We start from the raw sequence: 20,164 nt of genomic DNA, 5'->3' as shown, positions 1-20,164 counted from the left end.
AAGAAAATCTTTCCTGAGAACAAAATGCATTTGAAATGACGATCTGTTCGTGACAAGGTCTATAAAACAGGCCAGGAAGAAAATGACCAAACTTATATACTAGAGTGTGGAGCAGATAATGATGTGGAGAATTTCCGGTTGCCATGGAGACGCGCTCTGGCTCATCACCCCATCACAAGGCACCACTCTTTTCTGAGCTCAGAGAAAAGTCGATGCCGTTCAGGAAGGACTTGTTCACCTTCTGTCGTGTGCCTAAAAGCACAGGATGGGGAAGACTGAAGAGGTCCACAGTCCTGTCCCTGCTGAAAATGTGCCAGTCACCAAGTGGTTCATAGGCAATGACCATAGCCCTCTGCAGCTTGGAAGGCAATTAAATACCCAGAAGTGTAGTGCAAACACGAAGTGCTCTATGAGACCAGGAAAGGCAGAGATAAGCATGGACCAGTGACCGGAAGGACTCACGGTGGCAGTAGAATTTGAGGGCAGTAACTTTTGGTTCATGGTAGATCCTTGGTGAAGACTCAGTTAATAGGCAGAGAGCACAGTATTCGGGCAGCAGGGAGAATAAACAAAGCTTCTGAGACAGGGAGAGCAAGTTATTAAGACAGTGGGGAAACCAGCCCAGAGTTTGGCCAAGGCTTTTGGTAAATAAATGATGGGGTTAAGGGAAGGATATTCGGTCCCTGGACTGAGATGTCACCTCAGAGGCCCTGGAGATGGAGTCAAGGTCTGTGAGCAGGATGGCAATGTAATGAACACTACCGCGAACAACATTGGTCAAGGGGTGAAACTCAAGTTAGATTGCAGGCGAGTCCATCCAGAGTCTCAGCAACCTGAGGGGCCAGGAAAGCCTGGACTTGTGGAGAATGTGGTCTCGCGAGAGGAGAGGAGCGCTTACAGGGAAGCCGTCAAGGCATGTGGCAACAAGGGAAAGTGGGTGAGAATACTGGCACTCTCCCCCTGAGCGAATAGGCTTTGGCACCCCACGTGAAGCTCAGGAATCAGATCTGGGCTTGGGCTAGAGGTGGGGTCTTCCATGTCAGGAGATGAAAACCAAAGGACAAAAAATAAGTACGTACAGAGGATCAGAGGGCAGTGAAACTGTTCTTTGTGATATCATAATGGTAGAGGCACGTCATGGAACATTTGTCCAAACCTTTAGGATCTACAACACCAAGGCTGAACCCTACACTAGCATCTCTGGATCATGATCGTCAGTGTAGGTTCATGGATTGTAGCAAATGTGCTGCTCCTAGTTTGGGATGCTGATTGTGGAGGAGGCTGTGGGGCAGAGGGCATAGCAGAACCCTCTGCTCAATTTTGCCAAAAGTGCTCTAAAAAAATAAAGTTTAAAAAACAGAAGCAAACAAGCAGTTAACAACAAACATAAATTGCCAGAGCTGTTTTCAAAGACCAAAAAATCCATATGTGAACAAGGGTCAACACGTGACCTAAGAAGGAAAAAGCACCCTGTTGACGCAACTCGAAAGCCATTAGAACAGAAGCAGCATGTGGGTGTCGATGTAATAGAGATAAGGCAGAGCCTCCGGCCTCACCCACCAATGGGAGACCCACCCAAATGAATGGCGACTGTCAGACCTGCAGGAGGACAAGAGTGGTGAAGGAGCCATGAGCCAAGGACAGGATTAAGGAAATCCTACGACAGTGTTGCCACTTCTTGTTAGTGACATGCTAACAGGACAGTCCCAGCTTGTTACCACAATCCTTATATTTTATAGAGAAATAGAAGATAGGAAACCAGGTCCTTTTCTTGCTTCTGTGATTTTTTTTTTTTTTTACCCAAAGGATTATTTGCTACGATTCTGACTTGTCTGTGAGTGCAATGTTTAAACCAATCAGTGTTCATTGTCGTGGTATATATTATGTTTCTAAGGGTTTTGACCTCTTTGAATAAAGGGACACTCTGGTTACCTGATATCACAGGCAAAAGACCCATCAGAACCTGAAACAAGATAATTCAAAATAAGCATATCACAATAGGTTCAACCATCCAGGATTAATCTCCCTTCTTACATCATACCCCCCTTCAGGGATTCCTGGCTTAGATTGCGTATTCATGAATAGGTCAGGTTTATTGATTACATAAAGACCCATATTACAAATAAAGTTTACAATGATGGAGACTAAAGCATATAAATTTTATTCTTTAAAATCTGTCAGATAGGCCTTTACAGGTACTGCCTGACAAGTGCTTTAGTGTAACCGGGGATCCTTACCCCTGATCAGTCTCAGGATGAATTACCTTTGTCTCCCGGAAGAATCAGTGCTGACCAGGTTTATTGCTTTAATAATGCACATTCTGCTGTTAATGTTTACCAGCTAGCTAATCAGGGCTCTGGAGAATTCATGCCATGTTTGCATTATTACAAGGTAGACATCATTTTACAATTAACTTCATTACAACTGGAACACAATCATATAGCATTACATTTTTTTTTTCATTTTTCACTGTCAGGCTTGAAAATAACTAAATATATACACATACAACTCTAGGTACCACTTATGCATATAAATGATCCTTATATCCATAAGGATACATAAATATTCTCACCCATACGAATCCATGCAATTATTATGAGGTATATTTACAACCTTTAAGTTAAAAGGGATTGTTCCGTGTAACTATTACATGAAATAAGATTTTTCACTTTTTTCTTAACCATGCAATAAAAAAATCTGAATCACAAATTAGGCACTGGGGGACCATGCTAAAACCACTGTAAATGTCGACTCTCTGCACATATTGAGTAGGCTCTGAATTGCTAACTTAAGAGAAAAATAATCGCAGTGTTTTACATACAGGCAGTAATTTGGAAGTGTTAAAAAAAAAAGGACTTGATTCCATATTAAGCAGAGTTTTTAAATTGTGCTTTATGTTTGAGCAAAAGAAAAGAATATTTTCAAAAGATCTTGCACTTAAGCAATAATGACGTCTTATATCACTCTCTCCTCCTCGTAGGCCTCGCAGCTTAGATTATTTTATGCAAGAAGCTAAACGGATGAAGCATAAAGCAGATGCAATGGTGAGACCCTTTTCTTTCCAGATACAGCCCTCCAAATTACGTTTGTACTGCAGCTTCATCACTGGGGCAATATAGCTGGGTAATTATAAAATCTATTACAGGGATGGCTGGGCCTGTTAAATGGAGAAATGTTTATATAATCAAGTGCTCATAGCCCAATAAATTATGACTTCAACCAATAATGTCTGACTGGGAGAAAGCCCTGGATAAATGAGTATTTCAATTTAACCCTAAGGTTTGAATAGTAACTAGAGCCAATAGAGTCAGTGGGTGGTAGTATTTTTTTTTCCTTTAAAAAAAAATCCAGATTTGCATTTTCCTCTCTTGTTAGCTTGGCCAACGCTTGGCTTGGTCCCAGGATCAAATTTCTTTTCAAAAAGACTCATGTTCTTCATGTGCATCTGCTGCAATGAATGCTTCCCCTGAACTATACAATGCAGAAACTATTATGTGCACATAAAACCCTAAAACCATCATGATTTGATGTTTTCAAAGAATAACTTTTCTTGCTTGAATAATCTCCTATTTTGGAAAGCTTGAAGCTTCCAGGCAAGAAATAGAAAACTTTCGGATTTGTTTTTTCTTTTTCTTTTTTTTTTTTTTTAAGAGATCACAGGGTTGTTCCATCTTAAATGCTCATCCAAAAGGACCCCTTCTACCTAGTAATTCCAGTTTTATTCCCCTCCAGTGTTCATGACTGACATCAACCAGGGTGTTAAAGATGAAAAAGGCATTTTAAACGATTTTTCAAAGTATTATTCCAGTGTTGAAGGTATTTGAACTTTAAAAGTCCCCCTCTCCCAGGGTATCAAGGCCACCCACCAAACATTTATTTGTACAAGGTCCACGGCCGAGGTACGCTGGTGAACAGAGAAAATGTCCGTTGAGTGTCAAAAATAGAGAAGAGAAATGGAAAGACAGTTCTTCCCCACAGAGTTCCACAATCTAGTGGAGAGTTCTGGTCTTCTAAATAAACTGATGGCATGGCCCCTATTGGGAGACACATCAAACTTATAAGCAGAATGTTTTAGTCAGCTTTTTCGTTGCTGTGACTAAAAGACCTGACAAAAACATTTTAAGGAGGAAAAGTTCACTGCGGGGCTCCAGATGAGGCAGAACATCGTGGCGGAAGGGTGTGGCCAAGGGAAGCAGTCACATGATGATCAGGAAGCAGAGAGAGACTCCACTCACCAGATACAACATATACCCCAAAGTCATGCCCCCAAGGGACCTGCCTCCTCCAGACCCACCTTGGGTTACCACTCAGTTAATCCCATCGGGGGGGGGGGGGTTAATTTACTGATTGGGTTAAGGCTCTCATAATGAAATCATTTCTTTTTAAAGATTACTTAGTAAGAAACCTCAATAGCCATACTGTGAAACGATTTTTATCAGGCTTATTAGCCAAAATCTTTTTTTTTTTTAATTCTAATTAGTTATACGTGACAGTAGAATGCCTTTTGACACACCATTTGTCTGGTTGGGAATGATGTAGAGTTACACAGGTCAGGTGATCATATATGCACATAGGGTAATAATGTCCTATTCATTCTACTCTCATTCCTACCCCCATGCCCCCTCCCCTCCCTTCACTCCCTTCTGTCTCATCCAAAGTCCCTCTACTCTTCCCTAGCCCCCCCTTATTGTGAATCAGTATCTGCATATCAGAGAAAACATTCAGCCTTTGGTTTTGGGGGACTGACTTATTTTGCTTAGCATGAGAGTCTCCAGTTCCATGCTCTGAACTTTCTTGCATGGTCTCACACGAGAGCTTTTGGGGGACACCTCACATCCAAACCATAACACAGAATGAGATTTTCTGCCTGTGTCCGTCCTCCGGGGTTCACTTGCTCATCAGGGTCCTCTTGCCCCACCCCACCTTTCCTATTGACTATTTCTCAAGTAATACTGCCCCAGCCAGGCCTCTTCCCTGCCAGCCTCTGAGCCCACCTGTTCTTGCCAGCCACTGGGCATGTGCCCCTGCAGAGCTTCACGCTCACACACACATACAAGGTCTCAGGCACCCTCAGCATCTCCCATGTCCAGGCAAATCACACCATTCCTTCCCAGGCCTGTTTTTAGGTCTCCTCCTTGAAGCATCCCCAGCCTCTCCACAGCCCCATCACTCACCCACTTCCATCCATCTCAGTGGTAGGGACTCCTCCTTCTGCATTTTGTCAGTTAATCATGAACTGCTTTGTATATGGAACTGTTTGTAGGTGCATGTTTTCTCTGTCCAGATGTACTGTGGGTTCCTGGAAGCAGCTTTGTGTATCAGGTGCACATACCCCAGAGCTGAGTGCTGTAGACCATGCTTCCTGAATGAAATAAGAATAAATTCCTTATTCTGAAGGCATTGCCAAAAAAATGTTGCCTGTTTGTTTTTTTAAGCTGTTTAAAATTTTGATTTGCTAATGAGAAGCAGTTTTGCAATACAGTTCTGTTTTCTAAAGTATTGATTTTAGGGAGATTTTGTTTTATTTTTGTGGCAAGACTTAGAATAATATGTATGTGTCATTCTTTGAATATTGGGGAGATGTTGTGATCCAGACAATATGTAATGATCTTCAGAGAGTAGCAATATATGGAACCAGGAACTCAATGTGTAAGTTTAATATATGAGAATTTAATAATATAAAGCTGATTTGTGGCTATCCTTGTTGACATGGGGAAAGATTAACATACATGACTTCAGGTCATCCAAAAAATTATATTTAGTGTCAATTTTCAACTTCATGTCCCATTTTGGTGAAGCTGAAATGGTGCCTTGAGTTTTATCTCTTCTCTTTTCCCTTCATCTTGCCCTTATGTGAGGTCCTCACCGTTAATGAAAAACACTTGAGAAGAGGAAGAGATGTAAATGTCATAAATAATATAAAAGATAATAACCAATGCTTTGAACTGTCCGAGTTTGCAGTGTGCAAAAGAAAGTGTGGTTCAAAGCTAGGCATGATGGTGCATGCCTATAAACCCAGCAACTCAGGAGGCTGAGACAGGAGGATCACAAGTCTGAGGCTAGCCTCAGCAAATCAGCAAAGACCTCAGCAAGTTAGTGAGACACTGTCTCAAAATAAAAAAATAAAAAAGAATAGGGATGTAGCTTAGTAGATGCTGCATAGCATGGAGGAATAGGAATGAAGTTGCCAACCCTTTAGAAAGAGACAGAGACCACAGCTGCCATGAAGTCCTGAGCCTTGTTGATTGGCAGCTGTCCCAAGCCTTTGCCATGCTGTATGTGACCACATGCTCATTTCCCCAACCTAGTGGCAATTCGAGAGAACAACTATTGAAGTAGTACAGCAGTCTTCCCTTATCTGAGGGGGATACAGTCCGAGACCCTCAGGATTCCTGAAACCACAGATATACCAACCCTTATGCAACCAATGGAATTCTTTTTCCTATATATTCACCCTATGATAAAATTTAACTTCTAAATTAGGCACAGCGATTAGCTAATAATAAAATAGAATAATAGGCTATGATTTAGAAAATTGTTTTTTAAACTTATAGAATGTCCACTTCTGGAATTTTCCATTTAATATTTTTGGGCTGTGGTTGACCATGAAAAACTGAAACCGTGGAAAGCAAAATCGTGACTTCACGAGGGGCCTACCGTCTCCTAGGTCTTTCTTCCCTGGGCTCCATTCACAGAATTCTGAAACTCACAAGTTGAGTTTCTCAAGTAAAGCGTGTACACTGTGGGGCAGCGCTGAGTGTCAGGCTCTCCTTAAGGTCGACGCTGTGCATTCGGTTGATCAGGTGGAGAAGTTTGGAAAGGCCCTGAACTATGCTGAAGCAGCCCTGTCGTTTATCGAGTGTGGAAACGCCATGGAACAAGGCCCGATGGAATCCAAGTCTCCTTACACCATGTACTCAGAGACGGTGGAGCTCATCAGGTGAGCCGTGATTTCCTGCCAGGGTAGGGAGGAGCCCAAGGTAGGCAGCCAAGAGCATCCGTCTGTCCACCGCACCTTCAGCCACTGGCTGGGAGGAAGCTGAGTCTCAGTGAGCGCTGTTCTCGCCTAGGTTAGGAAAGAGTCTTAATTACAGTAGATGACTCTAGTTAACGCTAAGGTATTACATATTTCAAAACAGCTAAAGCAGCGGTTTTTGAATGTTCTCACTTTAGAGAAATAAAAAATGCATGAGGTGGTGATGTGCTCACTACCCACATGTGACCAATGTCCAATGTACGCATGTATCAAACTGTCAAACTGTGCCCCACAAAGATGTAAAAACCGTCAGAAAGAGAAAGAAAATAGAATAATGTTGACCAGATTAGATCGTCATATCACGAGTATGTACAAATACGTAACAAATCCCACAATTATGTATAATTATAATGCACCAATTAAAAAATGGGGGGAAAAAAGAAAAAGAAAAGAAAACCATACATTTGTGGATTTTTAAAAAAATGCTGAAAATCCATTTGCCACTTAAATCTGCACCTTGTCCACCAAAACTGACATTCTTCTTCCCACTGAGAGCCACTGGGGAGCCAGGAGCTCTGGCAGGGGGTAGCTTACCACAAGTGGGAGAATCCCTTCCTTCACCAGGGGACTGTGGGAAGCAGGCAATGATCCGTGAAGGGCTGCCTCCAAGAGAGTCCAGCCTGGGGAACCCTCCCTCCCACCAGCCACCTCACCTCAGGCAGCGCCACCAGGGACCAGCTGGGGCCCCAGGGTATCCCAATATAGTACCAGAAAAGCTCTGAAAACTAAATTATAATTGGATCACAGCCCAAAGTAGCCCAAGGCTTGCCTGCTAAACCTCAACAGGATAACTGCTAAGACAAGAGATTTAAATAGGATCCAGAATCTCCTCACATGATAGCCAAATGTCCAGGATACAGCAGAAACTCACCCGCCCTACCAAGAACCAGGAAAATCATAACTGAAATGAAAACAGATCAATGTCACGATGAATCAGATGTTGGAATTATCTGGCGAGAATTCCAAAGCAGCCATCTTAAAAATTCCCCAGTAAACAATTACATTTCTCTTGCCACAAACAGGAAGCAGAAAATCCTGTCGAATCAAATAGAAATTATAGAACTGAAAAAATATAATAATAGGAAAAAAATCACTGGGTGGGCTCAATCACAAAGGAGAGATAAAGGATATAATCAGTGAACTTGAGGACAGAAAGTAGAATTTACCCAATCTGGGCAAGAGACGAATGAATAGACTGGAAAAATGTTTTTGATAAGTGAAGAGGGCCTGTGTTAGTCTAATTTCTGCTGCGCTAGCAAAATACCACGGACTGGATAAATGATGAACAATAGAAGTTTGTTTGGTTCATGGCTCTAGAAGCTGAGAAGTCCAGGATCATTGTGCTGGCATCCAGTGAGGGTCTCTGTGCTGCATTACCCCACGGTGGAAGGGCAAGGGAGCTCAGGTAAAACAGGACGGTGGCCTGAATTCCTCCTTTTTATCAAGATCCACTCCCTCAATAACTAACTCACCCAAGATGAATCCATTAGTGAGGGTTCTGCCTCCTGAGGTCCCACCACTGAATACTGCTAACTTGGGTAATTTCCAACATGTGACTTCTGTGGGCATATTCAAACCAAGTAAGCACCATAACAGGAGATCCAACGTTTGTATCACCGGGGTCCCTGAAGGAGAGGAAAAGAGTGGGACTGAGAGAGTGCTTGAAGAGGTGATGACTGAGCGTTGCCACGTTTGTCAAAAGACATCAACCTACAGATCCTGGCAGCCGAGGACAACCCAAATAGGATAAGCCTGACAGAATGCAGGCCAGGACACATCGTGATTCTGTCCCTGAAAACTAAAGACAAGGAAATGGTGAAACCATCAGGGAGAAACAGCACATCAGCTGGGGGGGAACACCCGCTCAGCTGACCGCCCACTTCTCACCTGACATCGGGGAGGCCAGAGGAGGTGATGTGACATTTTTTCAAGTGTGGAAAGAAAGGAGGAAATATCCATCTGTGGATTCTAGATTCAGGGGAATATTCTTCAGGAGCGGAGGGAAATGAAGATATTAGCAGACTCAGGAAAACCACAGTGTTTGTCTCTGACAGACCCCGCTTGGCGAGTGGCTGCAGGACCTTCCTCAACAGAGGAAGGAATCTGCACACATCAGGAAGGAGGAGAGAACAGAAATACAGACACGGGCAATCAACTGTCCTCCTTTCATAAATCACGTTTGATGATTGAAACAAAGATCATGCCACCATCTGATTCTCAGGGTAATTATGTAGAAGTAAAGAAGATAACAACTGCTACACTCCACTCAAGGTGGTAAAATGTTGATACTGATGAATTCTGTGAAGTCATGTAAGTGTATTGTCACACCCAAGAACAACCACTGCAAATGCTCTGCACAGAGACACACTCAGAAACCCACAGACCTGCACATTGAGGAGATGAGGCCACGCTAAGGGACTGCTTCTTAAGCCAGCAAGCCAGCCTGCTGTGCCAAGAGCTTCCTAGAATGATCTGGGTTAATCCCCACAACAAGGCTGTGTGATCACGGCATTAGTTCTGTTTCATAGGTAAGGAAGTGAAGGCTTAGGGACATTAATACACTTAGGCTCTCACAACTAAGTAACTGAGCTGGGATTTGAGCCTGGGACTCTCTGACCATTGCAGTACTACCTCAGTTCTCTCAGAGAGTCTGCCTAGGCGACCTGATATGTTACTGGGGGAAAGAAAAGGCCACAGTCCCCCTAGTTCAGAGAAGTGAATGTAATTGTTTCTCATAATGCACATAAATAGAAGCCAATGTAGATTTAAAATGTACCCAGATCATTTACACTGCCATCAAGGTAAGAGTCACATAACAAAGACGAAGGGATCAAGGGAGCACCCATCTGAGCACCAGGGGTACAAATTCTCCTGGAGGTGAGCCCAGAAGCATTGAACCAAGTGTCACCACTCAGCCATACGTCAACACTTGGATTAACGGGCGTGTTACCATATGCTTGACTAGTTCTTGAACTGCTACCCCTTCTGCCCATTTGCAGCATTTGAACTTGTATTGCTAAAAGCAAGAGTAGTGAGGCATCATAAGAAAGATTTTGTTCATTATATCACAGTGATGTGATGCTTGGGGGAAGAAGAGGAATGTCAGAAGGCTTTTAAGAAAGAATTATGAGCGGCACTGGGAAAATCTAAGTACTGGGTGGACAGAACTCACAGCATAGAAGTTCTGTTATTACCAAGAGAGTTATTTTTGTTTTATTCCTTTGCTTTCCCTCTCCCCACCCCCTTTTGCTTTCATTTTTGTTTTTGATTTTAGATATGCCATGAGACTAAAAACCCACTCGGGCCCCAACGCCACACCAGAGGACAAACAACTAGCTGCATTATGGTGAGTGCCTCATTGCAACCTAAGAGAGTGTCCTCAGCCCCCTAGGTCCTCATTGGCAAATCATGTGCTAAAACGCATGGTGTTTTCCTGGCACCTTTGAGCATACAAAGCCCCATGCTATTATAACCGCCAGGGAGAATCCAGACCATTTCCTTTTGCTGTGCTATGCATGAACAGAATTCAGTCATTGAAAATCGACAGGTCAATTACACAAGGGTAATTTCTTTTTTTTCTCTGTGCATGTGTTTCAAAATCAGGTAGGTCCTCGCTTTAGTCATCTGAATGTACATTGTGTCAAATAGAGTTTCCCTTGTGTTTGATGCTTTAGATGCAATCAAAATAATTCATGTGTTGCTCTATGTGGCAGATCAGTCTGAATGAATAAAGACGGTGCTTAAAGCTCTCAACGCATTAAACTGAAGAGCGGCTCATTATACTTTGATAATAAAATCACGTCTTTCAAAATGTTAGCCAATATAGAAAAGATGTTTTTTCTGTACTGATAGTGATTACAGCGATAACTATTATGTGATTATAATAGCTTTCTCCATGACATCTCCTCAGGACACCTCACCCCACTCCCCAGATCTCAGAACACCTCTCTGTTGGTTCTTCCTGTCAAAGGATCCAAATTTTTTCCTTCTTCAAAAGCTCATTCCACTCTAGAATCTAATCTACACATTAGAGACTCAAATGGAATCTCATAAACTATGACAGCAACATAGACAAAAGAGAGGGTCTCAGGCTGTTTCACTTCATCATATCGTCTGGAGTTTGGGCTGTTAAGAGACTATTCAGGCTCTTGCGATTCTAGCACGTCAACACCAGATCTGAGTTAGCAAATGATTACTAGCAAAAAGCAATGTAACTCTGTGTTGTGTTAGCTAAAAACCTGTGTTTTACCCCCTCATTTATAAATAACTTGATTCTGTTCTTTAATGTAGTCTTTAATAATAAATAATTATGTTCTAAGTTAAACATATTTAATATTTGTTCAATTGTGTAAGGTAGCTTTATTTGAGGTTTCAATAATGCTTTTTCTTATATATACAAATATTCTAATGATTTATTACTTTTCAATGATGCTGGGAATAACAATAATGGATCTAAAAGTCTACGGCCTTTTAAAGAATATATGAAAGCCTTTTGGGTGAATGATTAATATGAAGTACGTACAAAGACAGATGGTGTAAGATCTTTGACATTATACCATGTTAGTATTTCAGACCAGTTTGTTATAGAGTCCAGGAAACACTACCTGTGCCCTTTTCTTAACTGAAGTTCCATATTGGGATAAATAAATTGATGATAATTAATAACATTAATAAGTAATAATTAATAATTAATATCATGTTAGATATAATACTTATATGTAAATAATAATTCAAATATTGTAGACAATATCAAATGATGAAAACTCTCAACAAAGTGTTTTTGTTGTTCATGATTCACACTCATTATTTATATTATCTATTTCAGCTAAATATCGTGTAATAAAGTATTAAAAAAGCAAAGGTAATAAAAACAGGTAGAAAGACTGACCTATACACAAAGCCAGGGTAGCTCACCCAGGAAGCAGTGAAAGCTGTGGCTAGAGCTTCCTCACGCGGCTCATGGAGAGAGACTGCCCTCTCGTGGTAGAAGAAGGAAGCACCAGGCCCTGTTCCCACAAAGTGATAAATCTCATAGTCCAAAATAAGCTAAAGGTGAATATATTTATGGAGTACCACGTCGGAATTTTGAATTATATTCTGGGGACAAAAAGAAGGTCAGGTCATGTAGGTACATACAGAAACATCTTAGATACATAAGCATGGTGTAAATACCAAGTCACTTGGAATGGCATGACCTTGGTAAAGGCTTGTTTCTCAAGGACACACTCCTGTTCTGAAGGGCTCACTTCTCTCCTTCCGCTGCAGCTATCGATGCCTGGCTCTCCTGTACTGGCGGATGTTTCGGCTTAAAAGGGACCACGCTGTCAAGTATTCAAAAGCACTCATCGACTATTTCAAGGTACTGTCTGACAGATGAGCGGCTGCCTGCTTGTGTTCAGGTGCCTCCCTGTCAGGGGCACTTCAGAAAACCCTGGCAGGACCCACTGCTCTGGGGCTAGTACAGGTCACCTCTGTCTCCAGAAATTGCATTTATGACACACTTGTGCCTGAAAGCTCAGAGAATGGGCCTTGAGAGCCTAGCTAATTTACCCCCTGCCTTCTTGCCCAAGTACTTTGGTGGCCTCAAGAAAAGGAATATCCAGTTATTCCTTCCATGGTCCTAGGAAATAGATCTATAGAGCAGACATAAACTCCTCACATCCAAGAGAAGATTTCTTCTCTTAGAAGTAACTACTTCCAAGCCATTACCCCTTCGTTATTCTCTAGTAGCTAACTTAACTTTTAATGGAGGTGCTATTTAAAAGGGTAAGAGATGGATGATTAGCAACTCAGAGACACTAGGTAGCAATGTGTAACTGTAAGGATGGAGTTCGCAACCATGGAAACTTTTACTTACGGCGGGGAATGAAATTATTTTCACTGGGAGAATTTTTTTAGATGGCAGGAAATAACAACGAAAGTCCCTATCTGGTGTACTGTTGTAAAGTGAACTTGAAATTCATCATTTGTTTGAGCTTCCTGGGCCTGTTCTCTGTTTATCCACCTAAATCCAGTATCATGTCCCCAAGCCTTATTTCAGCTCCACCACCTTCCCTAAAAATCATTTATTCCCAACCTCCACTTCTCAGAGCTTGTCTGACCAGGTGATTCCGGGTCTCTTGGGATATTTTTAGCATGGTGCCTCCTTCCTGAGTGTGCAATTAGAATAACCAAGTTCAGAGCCAAGGAGACGACTTTCCTGGCCCTGTGGTGGGTTATAATGATGAGAACTGGCACAGAGCCTTCCCTTTACAAGATGAGTAGTTTTCAGAAATTCAGAATCTAAGAGCTAATACCAAAGAGAGTTGTTTCAATCAAGAAAAACAATGCTTGAAGAAATAAGGAAGTTGGGGCTGGGGCTGGGGCTCTGCAGTAGAGCACTTGCCTGGCATGTGTGAGGCACTGGGTTCAATTCTCAGCACCGGGTGTAAATAAATAAAATAAAGGTCTGTCAACAAGTAAAAAAGAAAATATTTAAAAAAAAAGAAAGAAAAAAGGAAGCTGAATTCTGGAAGCCCAAGAGGGTTACAACCAGAACTTTTAAGGTACAACAGAAATAAAGAAGTTCTTAATTTACACATGCAGTCCAGGGGTACATAGAGAACGGGTAGAAAAGGAACCTGAGCTTCAGACTTCTCCTTCAGGAGTTATTGGCATTTATCCTTCATCAGATCAACATTATTTAATATATTAAAATATTAAATATCATTAATATTAAAATGAATAAATTAGCCAGGTGCTGTGGCACACACCTGTAATCCCAGCAGCTCAGGAGGCTGAGGCAGGAGGATCTCAAGTTCAAAGCCAGCCTCAGCAACTTAGCGAGGCCCTGAGCAACTTAGTGAGACCCTGTCTCAAAAGAAAAAATAAAGAAAGGTCTGGGGATGTAGCTCAGTGGTTAAGCACCCTAGGATCCATCCCTGGTACAAACAAAAAAGAAGAATATATTAAAAATATTTAAATGTATTTTTAATCGGCCAAGGATTGATCCTATGTATTTCTGATGTGTGTGATTTCTGATACATGCATACATTGCAGAATGATAAGATCAAGGTAATTAACATATCCATCGCTTCATGTACTCGTCACTTTTGTGATGGGAACTCCCAAAATCTACTCTTAGTGATTTTCAAGTGTACTAGATGTTATCTTTAATTTTAATCACAGTAAATCTCCAGAAGATGACCCTCCTCACTGAGACTTTGTATCCTTTCCTATCCAAAGTTTCAAAACCTTCAGGTGACAGTTCAGCTGTACAGATGTGTTTTTTTCGTCCAAACCATCTCTGAAGGGGGACTTTGTTCCTGCCCATGTTTTTGCTGTGGCGCTTCGTGGCTGAATGGGTTCAGCCATTCTTCCCATTCGACACCCCCTGCTAGGTGGTTTCTCCCGTCCCCAGGCCTCCCTCCCTCTTTCCCCTTTGTGTTCTTATAACCAGAACCAAGTGGTGTAGTGAAACACCTTCTTGGGGCCCTGAGCACCCCACCCAGGAAGGTGCCAGTCACATCACGGCAGGAAGGGGAGATGCTCCCTCCAAAGAAGGCAGAGTCCCTTCTCTAGTTCTCTCCACGAAAATGGAGTCATATGGTATATTCGAATGTGAATATAGGAAAATTTGGTCAGATTCATTCCCTGTTCCTCCCTTTTTAAATGTCTGATGCAAACACTTGGTTCCTGCAGCAGTAACATCTTAAATCAGAATATCCAAATCATTCAGAGCTTTTGAATGTCTTATCTGTTAAGAAACTATATTTTCATCTGTTCTTTTTGGAATATTTAAGATTAGATTCCTTTAAGAGAAATGCTTTTAAACTTTATATGCTATGATGCAAGAATTTGGTGACATCTACTTTCAGGCATTAAGTGCATAACAACAGTTCTTGCAAATAACCCCTAAATTTAAATATAGGGCATTCTCAGGAGGGGTTGGGGAGCTTTTCCTGCTCTGTTTATTTCCTTTTCAGAAAAATTAGAGTAATTTATGATGAGAACAATTAGAACTGTTCAGACCCAAAGACCCCCAGGATTGTCATTTAATTTGATACCTTAAGTTTGTACATAGAAGCCCAGGGGTAAGCCCTTCAGTTACCCGACCGTGGAGGCCCACAGTCCAGGCAGCGGCTCCTCCCCAGCTCCAGAGAGGGAGCCAGCAGCCTTGTTTCCCAGACCCAGTTTCTAAGAATCTGCATCTTCTCTGTGGTGCCTTCTGTGATTTCTCCCCACTGTCACCTGAGAACGTGTTATAGTCGGCTGTTTACCCTTAAGCAGGTGGAACTCACTGTCCTTGTCTCTGTTTTCCTGCAGAATTCATCCAAAGCTGCCCAAGCCCCGTCTCCGTGGGGGGCCAGTGGAAAGTAAGTTCACTTTTCCCAAATGCAGTAAGCCAGGCAGTGAGTGCATGGTGCTTTCTGTGTCCTGATGGGCTGCCCCGCCTCGCCTGCTCCCGACCTCTCCACTCTGGTTTCTCTACCTCTCCCATTCCAGGAGCACTGGAACCCCATCCCCCATGTCTCCCAACCCCTCTCCCACCAGCTCCGTGGGGTCTCAGGGCAGCCTCTCCAGTACCAACGCCCTGTCCCCATCGACCATCGTCAGCATCCCGCAGCGCATCCATCAGATGGCGGCCAATCATGTCAGCATCACCAACAGCATCCTGCACAGCTACGACTACTGGGAGATGGCGGACAACCTGGCCAAAGAAAACAGAGGTGTGCATACTGCCCCTCGGGTGTGGGGACCTGCCGAGGCTGGGGAGAGCCAGACCTGGGGGCCACTGCTCAGCCTCACGTGGCCTTTCAAAGAAACAGAAGCTGTCATCTGCCGTGTGATACCTTTCCTGACCTCTCCTCTCGCTCAGAGCCTTGAGTGTCTTTATTTACCTTTATCCTTACTGTGGAAGATGGTGTCACACACATCAGATACAGATACAGGTGCAGGTGCAGATAAAGGTGCAGAAACAGATACAGGCGTAGATACAGGTATAAATACAGATACATGTGAAGGTACAGATGCAAGTGTAGGTACAGATACAAGTGTAGGTACAGATACAAGTGTAGGTACAGATACAGGTGCAGGTACAGATACAGGTGTAGGTACAGATACAGGTGTAGAAATAGGTATAAGTACAGGTGCAGATACAGATACAGGTGTACCTACAGGTACAGATACAGGTATAGGTACAGATACAGGCATAGATACTGGTATAAGTACAGATACAAGTGTAGGTACAGATACAGGTGCAGGTACAGATACAAGTGTAGGTACAGATACAAGTGTAGAAATAGGTATAAGTACAGGTGCAGATACAGATACATGTGTACCTACAGGTAAAGATACAGGTATAGGTACAGATACAGGCATATATACTGGTATAAGTACAGATACAAGTGTAGGTACAGATACAGGTATAGGTACAGATATAGGCATAGTTACAGGTATAAGTACAGACACAGGCATAGATACAGGTCCAGGTACAGAAACAGGAATAGATACAGGTGCAGGTACAGATACAGGTGTAGATACAGGTATAGGTACAGATACAGGTGTAAATTCAGGTATAAGTATAGATACAGGTATAAGTACTGATACAGGTGGAGGTACAGATACAGGTGTAGATACAGGTATAAGTACAGATACAGGCATAGATACAGGTATAAGTATAGATACTGGTGCAAGTACAAATACAGGTATGGGTACAGATACAATTGTAGGTACAGATACAAGTATAGATACAGATACAGGTACAGATAAAAGTGCAGATACAGATACAGGCATAGATACAGGTATAAATACAGATACAGGTGTAGGCATAGATACAGGCGTAGGTATATATACAGGTGTACTTACAGATACAGGTGCAGTTACAGATACAGGTATAAGTACAGATACAGGTGAAGGTACAGATACAGGTGAAGGTACAAATACAGGTATAGGTACAGATACAGGTATAGAAATAGGTATAAGTACAGGTGCAGATATAGGTATAGGTATAGGTGCAGGTACAGATACAAGTGTAGGTACAGATACAGGTATAGGTGCAGATATAGGCATAGATACAGGTATAAGTACAGATATAGGCATAGGTCCAGGTCCAGGTACAGATACAGGTATAGGTTCAGATACAGGTATAAATACAGGTATGAGTACAGATACAGGTGCAGGTACAGATACAGGCATAGATACAGGTGTAAGTACAGATACAGACATAGATACAGGTGCAGGTACAGATACTGGTGCAAGTACAGATACAGGTATGGATACAGATACAATTGTAGGTACAGATACAGGTATAGGTACAGATACAGGTGTAAATATAGGTATAAGTACAGATATAGGTATAGGTACAGATGTATAGGTACAGGTATAAGTACAGATACAGGTAAGGTATAGATACAGGTATAAGTACAGATACTGTGCAAGTACAGATACAGGTATAGGTACAGATACAATTGTAGGTACAGATATGCATATAGGTACAAATACAGGTACAGATACAGGTGTAGAAACAGGTATAAGTACAGATACTGGTGCAAGTACAGGTATAAGTACTGATACATGTGCAGATACAGGTATAAGTACTGATTCAGGCATAGGTTAGGTACAGATACAGATGCAAATACAAGTGTAGATATAGTACAGATGCAGGTATAGGTACAGATTCAGGAGTAGATACAGGTATAGGTATAGACATAGTCAGAAGTACAAATACAAATACAGGTACAGATATAGGTATAAAAATATATATATTTTTCCCTTTAGACAATAAACAGCTACATGAAGGTAAAGATTATATTTCATTCGGCCAGAGGCTGAGGCAGGAGGATCCCAAGTTCAAAGCCAGCTTCAGCAATTTAGCAAGACCCTAAGCAACTTAGTGAAACCCTGTCTCAGAAGAAAAAATAAAAAAGGCTAGAGATACAAAAAGAAAAAAAAAGAAAAATTAAAAGAAAAAATATACATATATATATATATATATATATATATATATATATATATATATATATATCATTCAAATTTGGACTCCTGAGACCCAGCCAGTGCCTGAGACCCAATTGGAGCTCTGAAATATCGACTGAATGAGTGAATGAATGAATGAATTAGGGTTAGTGGTAGCTCCCTAAGTGCCTGCTGCTGACAACTGAAAAGAGAACCCATTGTATGTGGAATGGTAAAAGCTGAATTTTTAAATAATTTTTTTCTGATAATAACAGTCATGGGTGTTTTCTGTGGCTAAATTCGTGAAGCACAATAAACCATAAAGAAAAAAAGTTCTTAAGACATCAGTAATCTTAGAAATGACTTACAAATAAATAACGTTCTACCAAGTTTCTTTTAGCCTTTCTTCCCAAATATGCATTATTTTTACCAAAGTAAAATCATAGTGAATATAATTTTAAATCCTTTTTTCACTTAACATTGTAGCAAGCATTTTCTCATGTCATTAATTTGCCAAAAAACTCTCTTTGTAATCATACTGTAATGCTACCATAACATATTGGTTTTATGATCACAAAATATGATATCGTGATTTTTGTTATCACGGTGTTAGATTATTTAGGTTACTTCAATTTTTTTTCCACTGTTGGTAGAAAACACTCCCAATGTTTTTCCATATCCTGATAAGAATTTCTATAGAAGTCATTATCCATATTTCTGGTTATTTTCTTTGGGAGAATAAAATAAAAATATAAGTAGAAATTTGGGGTTCACAGGTACAGATTATTTTAAGATATATATAATTTTATATCTTAATATATATTGTTACCTTTTCTCCTGAAAAATTGTATCAAGTTACTACTCTCTCTCCAGCAACAGGTAAGAGTACAAACCTGAGTTCACTTTCAGGCCCCTGAATGAAAATTATGACTCTATGACAGCATAAAACTTTGAGGTCAAGAGCAGCATGTCCACAGTGAAATGAGGAATGGACGACAGATGAATCACCAGTGTAGGAAATTGTTAATAAAACCAGATAGTCTATAACATGCAGCCAAGCTGGTGCCCCTGGGAGTCCAGTAGGAATGTCATGGTGGTCAAAGGCCACCAGGAGCAGCTCATTAGAGGAGCTAGAATGGAACAGGGTTTTGAAAATTACATAGCAATTGCATGGTTGAAGTGGGTTGAGGTGGGTTTCCCAGGGAGACAAACAGGAGGGACAAATATATAGAAATATGTATGTCCAACCGGGCACGGTGACGCACATCTGTAATTCCAGTAGCTCTGGAGGCTGAGACAGGAGGATCATGAGTTCAAAGCCAGTCTTGGCAAAAGAAAGGCTCTAAGCAACTCAGTTAGACCCTGTCTCTAAATTAAAAATACAAAGATAGGGCTATGGATATGGCTCGAAATATACATGTCCACTTTGGAAAACCCTGAGTGAGCCAGGCTCTAGATGGCAATACAAGCCATCCTCAGCACCACATAAAAGTAAATAAATAAAATAAAGGTTAAAAAAAAAGAATGCTTTAAAAAAGAAATAGTAGACATAGTTTATCTATTTGGGTATAGAATGAGTCCCCCACCCTTGGATCTTATTTTGTTCAAGGGTATCCAGAAGTCACAAGATGGAGCAGGAGATCTGTGATTTTGTTGGACCATAATAGTCCAGAGGATGAAGTAGCACACCTAGCCTGTGTGGCACACTTAACCACTCTCTCTGTCCCCTAGAATTCTTTAACGACCTGGATCTGCTCATGGGGCCTGTCACCCTGCACAGCAGCATGGAGCACCTGGTCCAGTACTCGCAGCAGGGCCTGCACTGGCTACGGAACAGCGCCCACCTGCCGTAGGGACCTCGCCCTGGAGCCCGGCTGTGCTCTCATCTCCAAGATGGCTCCATGTTTCTGGACACTGTGCTGCTGAAATTCCCAGCCACAGCATTTATCAAGCTGCATTGAACACTTCCTTTGCATCAAGCAATGATCTTTTCCCAGGGCATGTGTGTCTTTACGTGTGGGTGTATAGGAAGCTGCCTGTGTATGTAAGATACACATTGCTTCAGAACACATATTCTTTGTCTGGTTTCCATAATCCCAGGCTAGACAATGTGATCAGGAGTTCCCGGTTAGAGAAACTACACACACACACACACACACACACACACACACACACACACACTTCCTTTCCCAA

At 41.7% G+C, this 20,164-nt stretch overlaps 1 protein-coding gene across 1 annotated transcript in view; it reads left to right on the top strand.

The window, feature by feature from the left end:
• Positions 1 to 19,918, top strand: part of LOC143389997 (AF4/FMR2 family member 3-like) — a 178,330-nt gene extending 158,412 nt beyond the window's left edge. Inside the window, 7 exon segments of the mRNA XM_077108156.1 lie at positions 2,981 to 3,044; positions 6,804 to 6,940; positions 10,311 to 10,382; positions 12,302 to 12,395; positions 15,341 to 15,390; positions 15,521 to 15,744; positions 19,703 to 19,918. Of these exon segments, the coding sequence (XP_076964271.1) occupies positions 2,981 to 3,044; positions 6,804 to 6,940; positions 10,311 to 10,382; positions 12,302 to 12,395; positions 15,341 to 15,390; positions 15,521 to 15,744; positions 19,703 to 19,824 (763 nt within the window). The 3' untranslated portion in view covers positions 19,825 to 19,918.
• Positions 19,919 to 20,164: the final 246 nt, after the last annotated feature.

This window comes from Callospermophilus lateralis, unplaced genomic scaffold, assembly GCF_048772815.1.
Source record: "Callospermophilus lateralis isolate mCalLat2 unplaced genomic scaffold, mCalLat2.hap1 Scaffold_177, whole genome shotgun sequence".
NCBI classification, from domain to species: domain Eukaryota; kingdom Metazoa; phylum Chordata; class Mammalia; order Rodentia; family Sciuridae; genus Callospermophilus; species Callospermophilus lateralis.
This window is presented reverse-complemented; position numbering and strand designations above follow the sequence as displayed.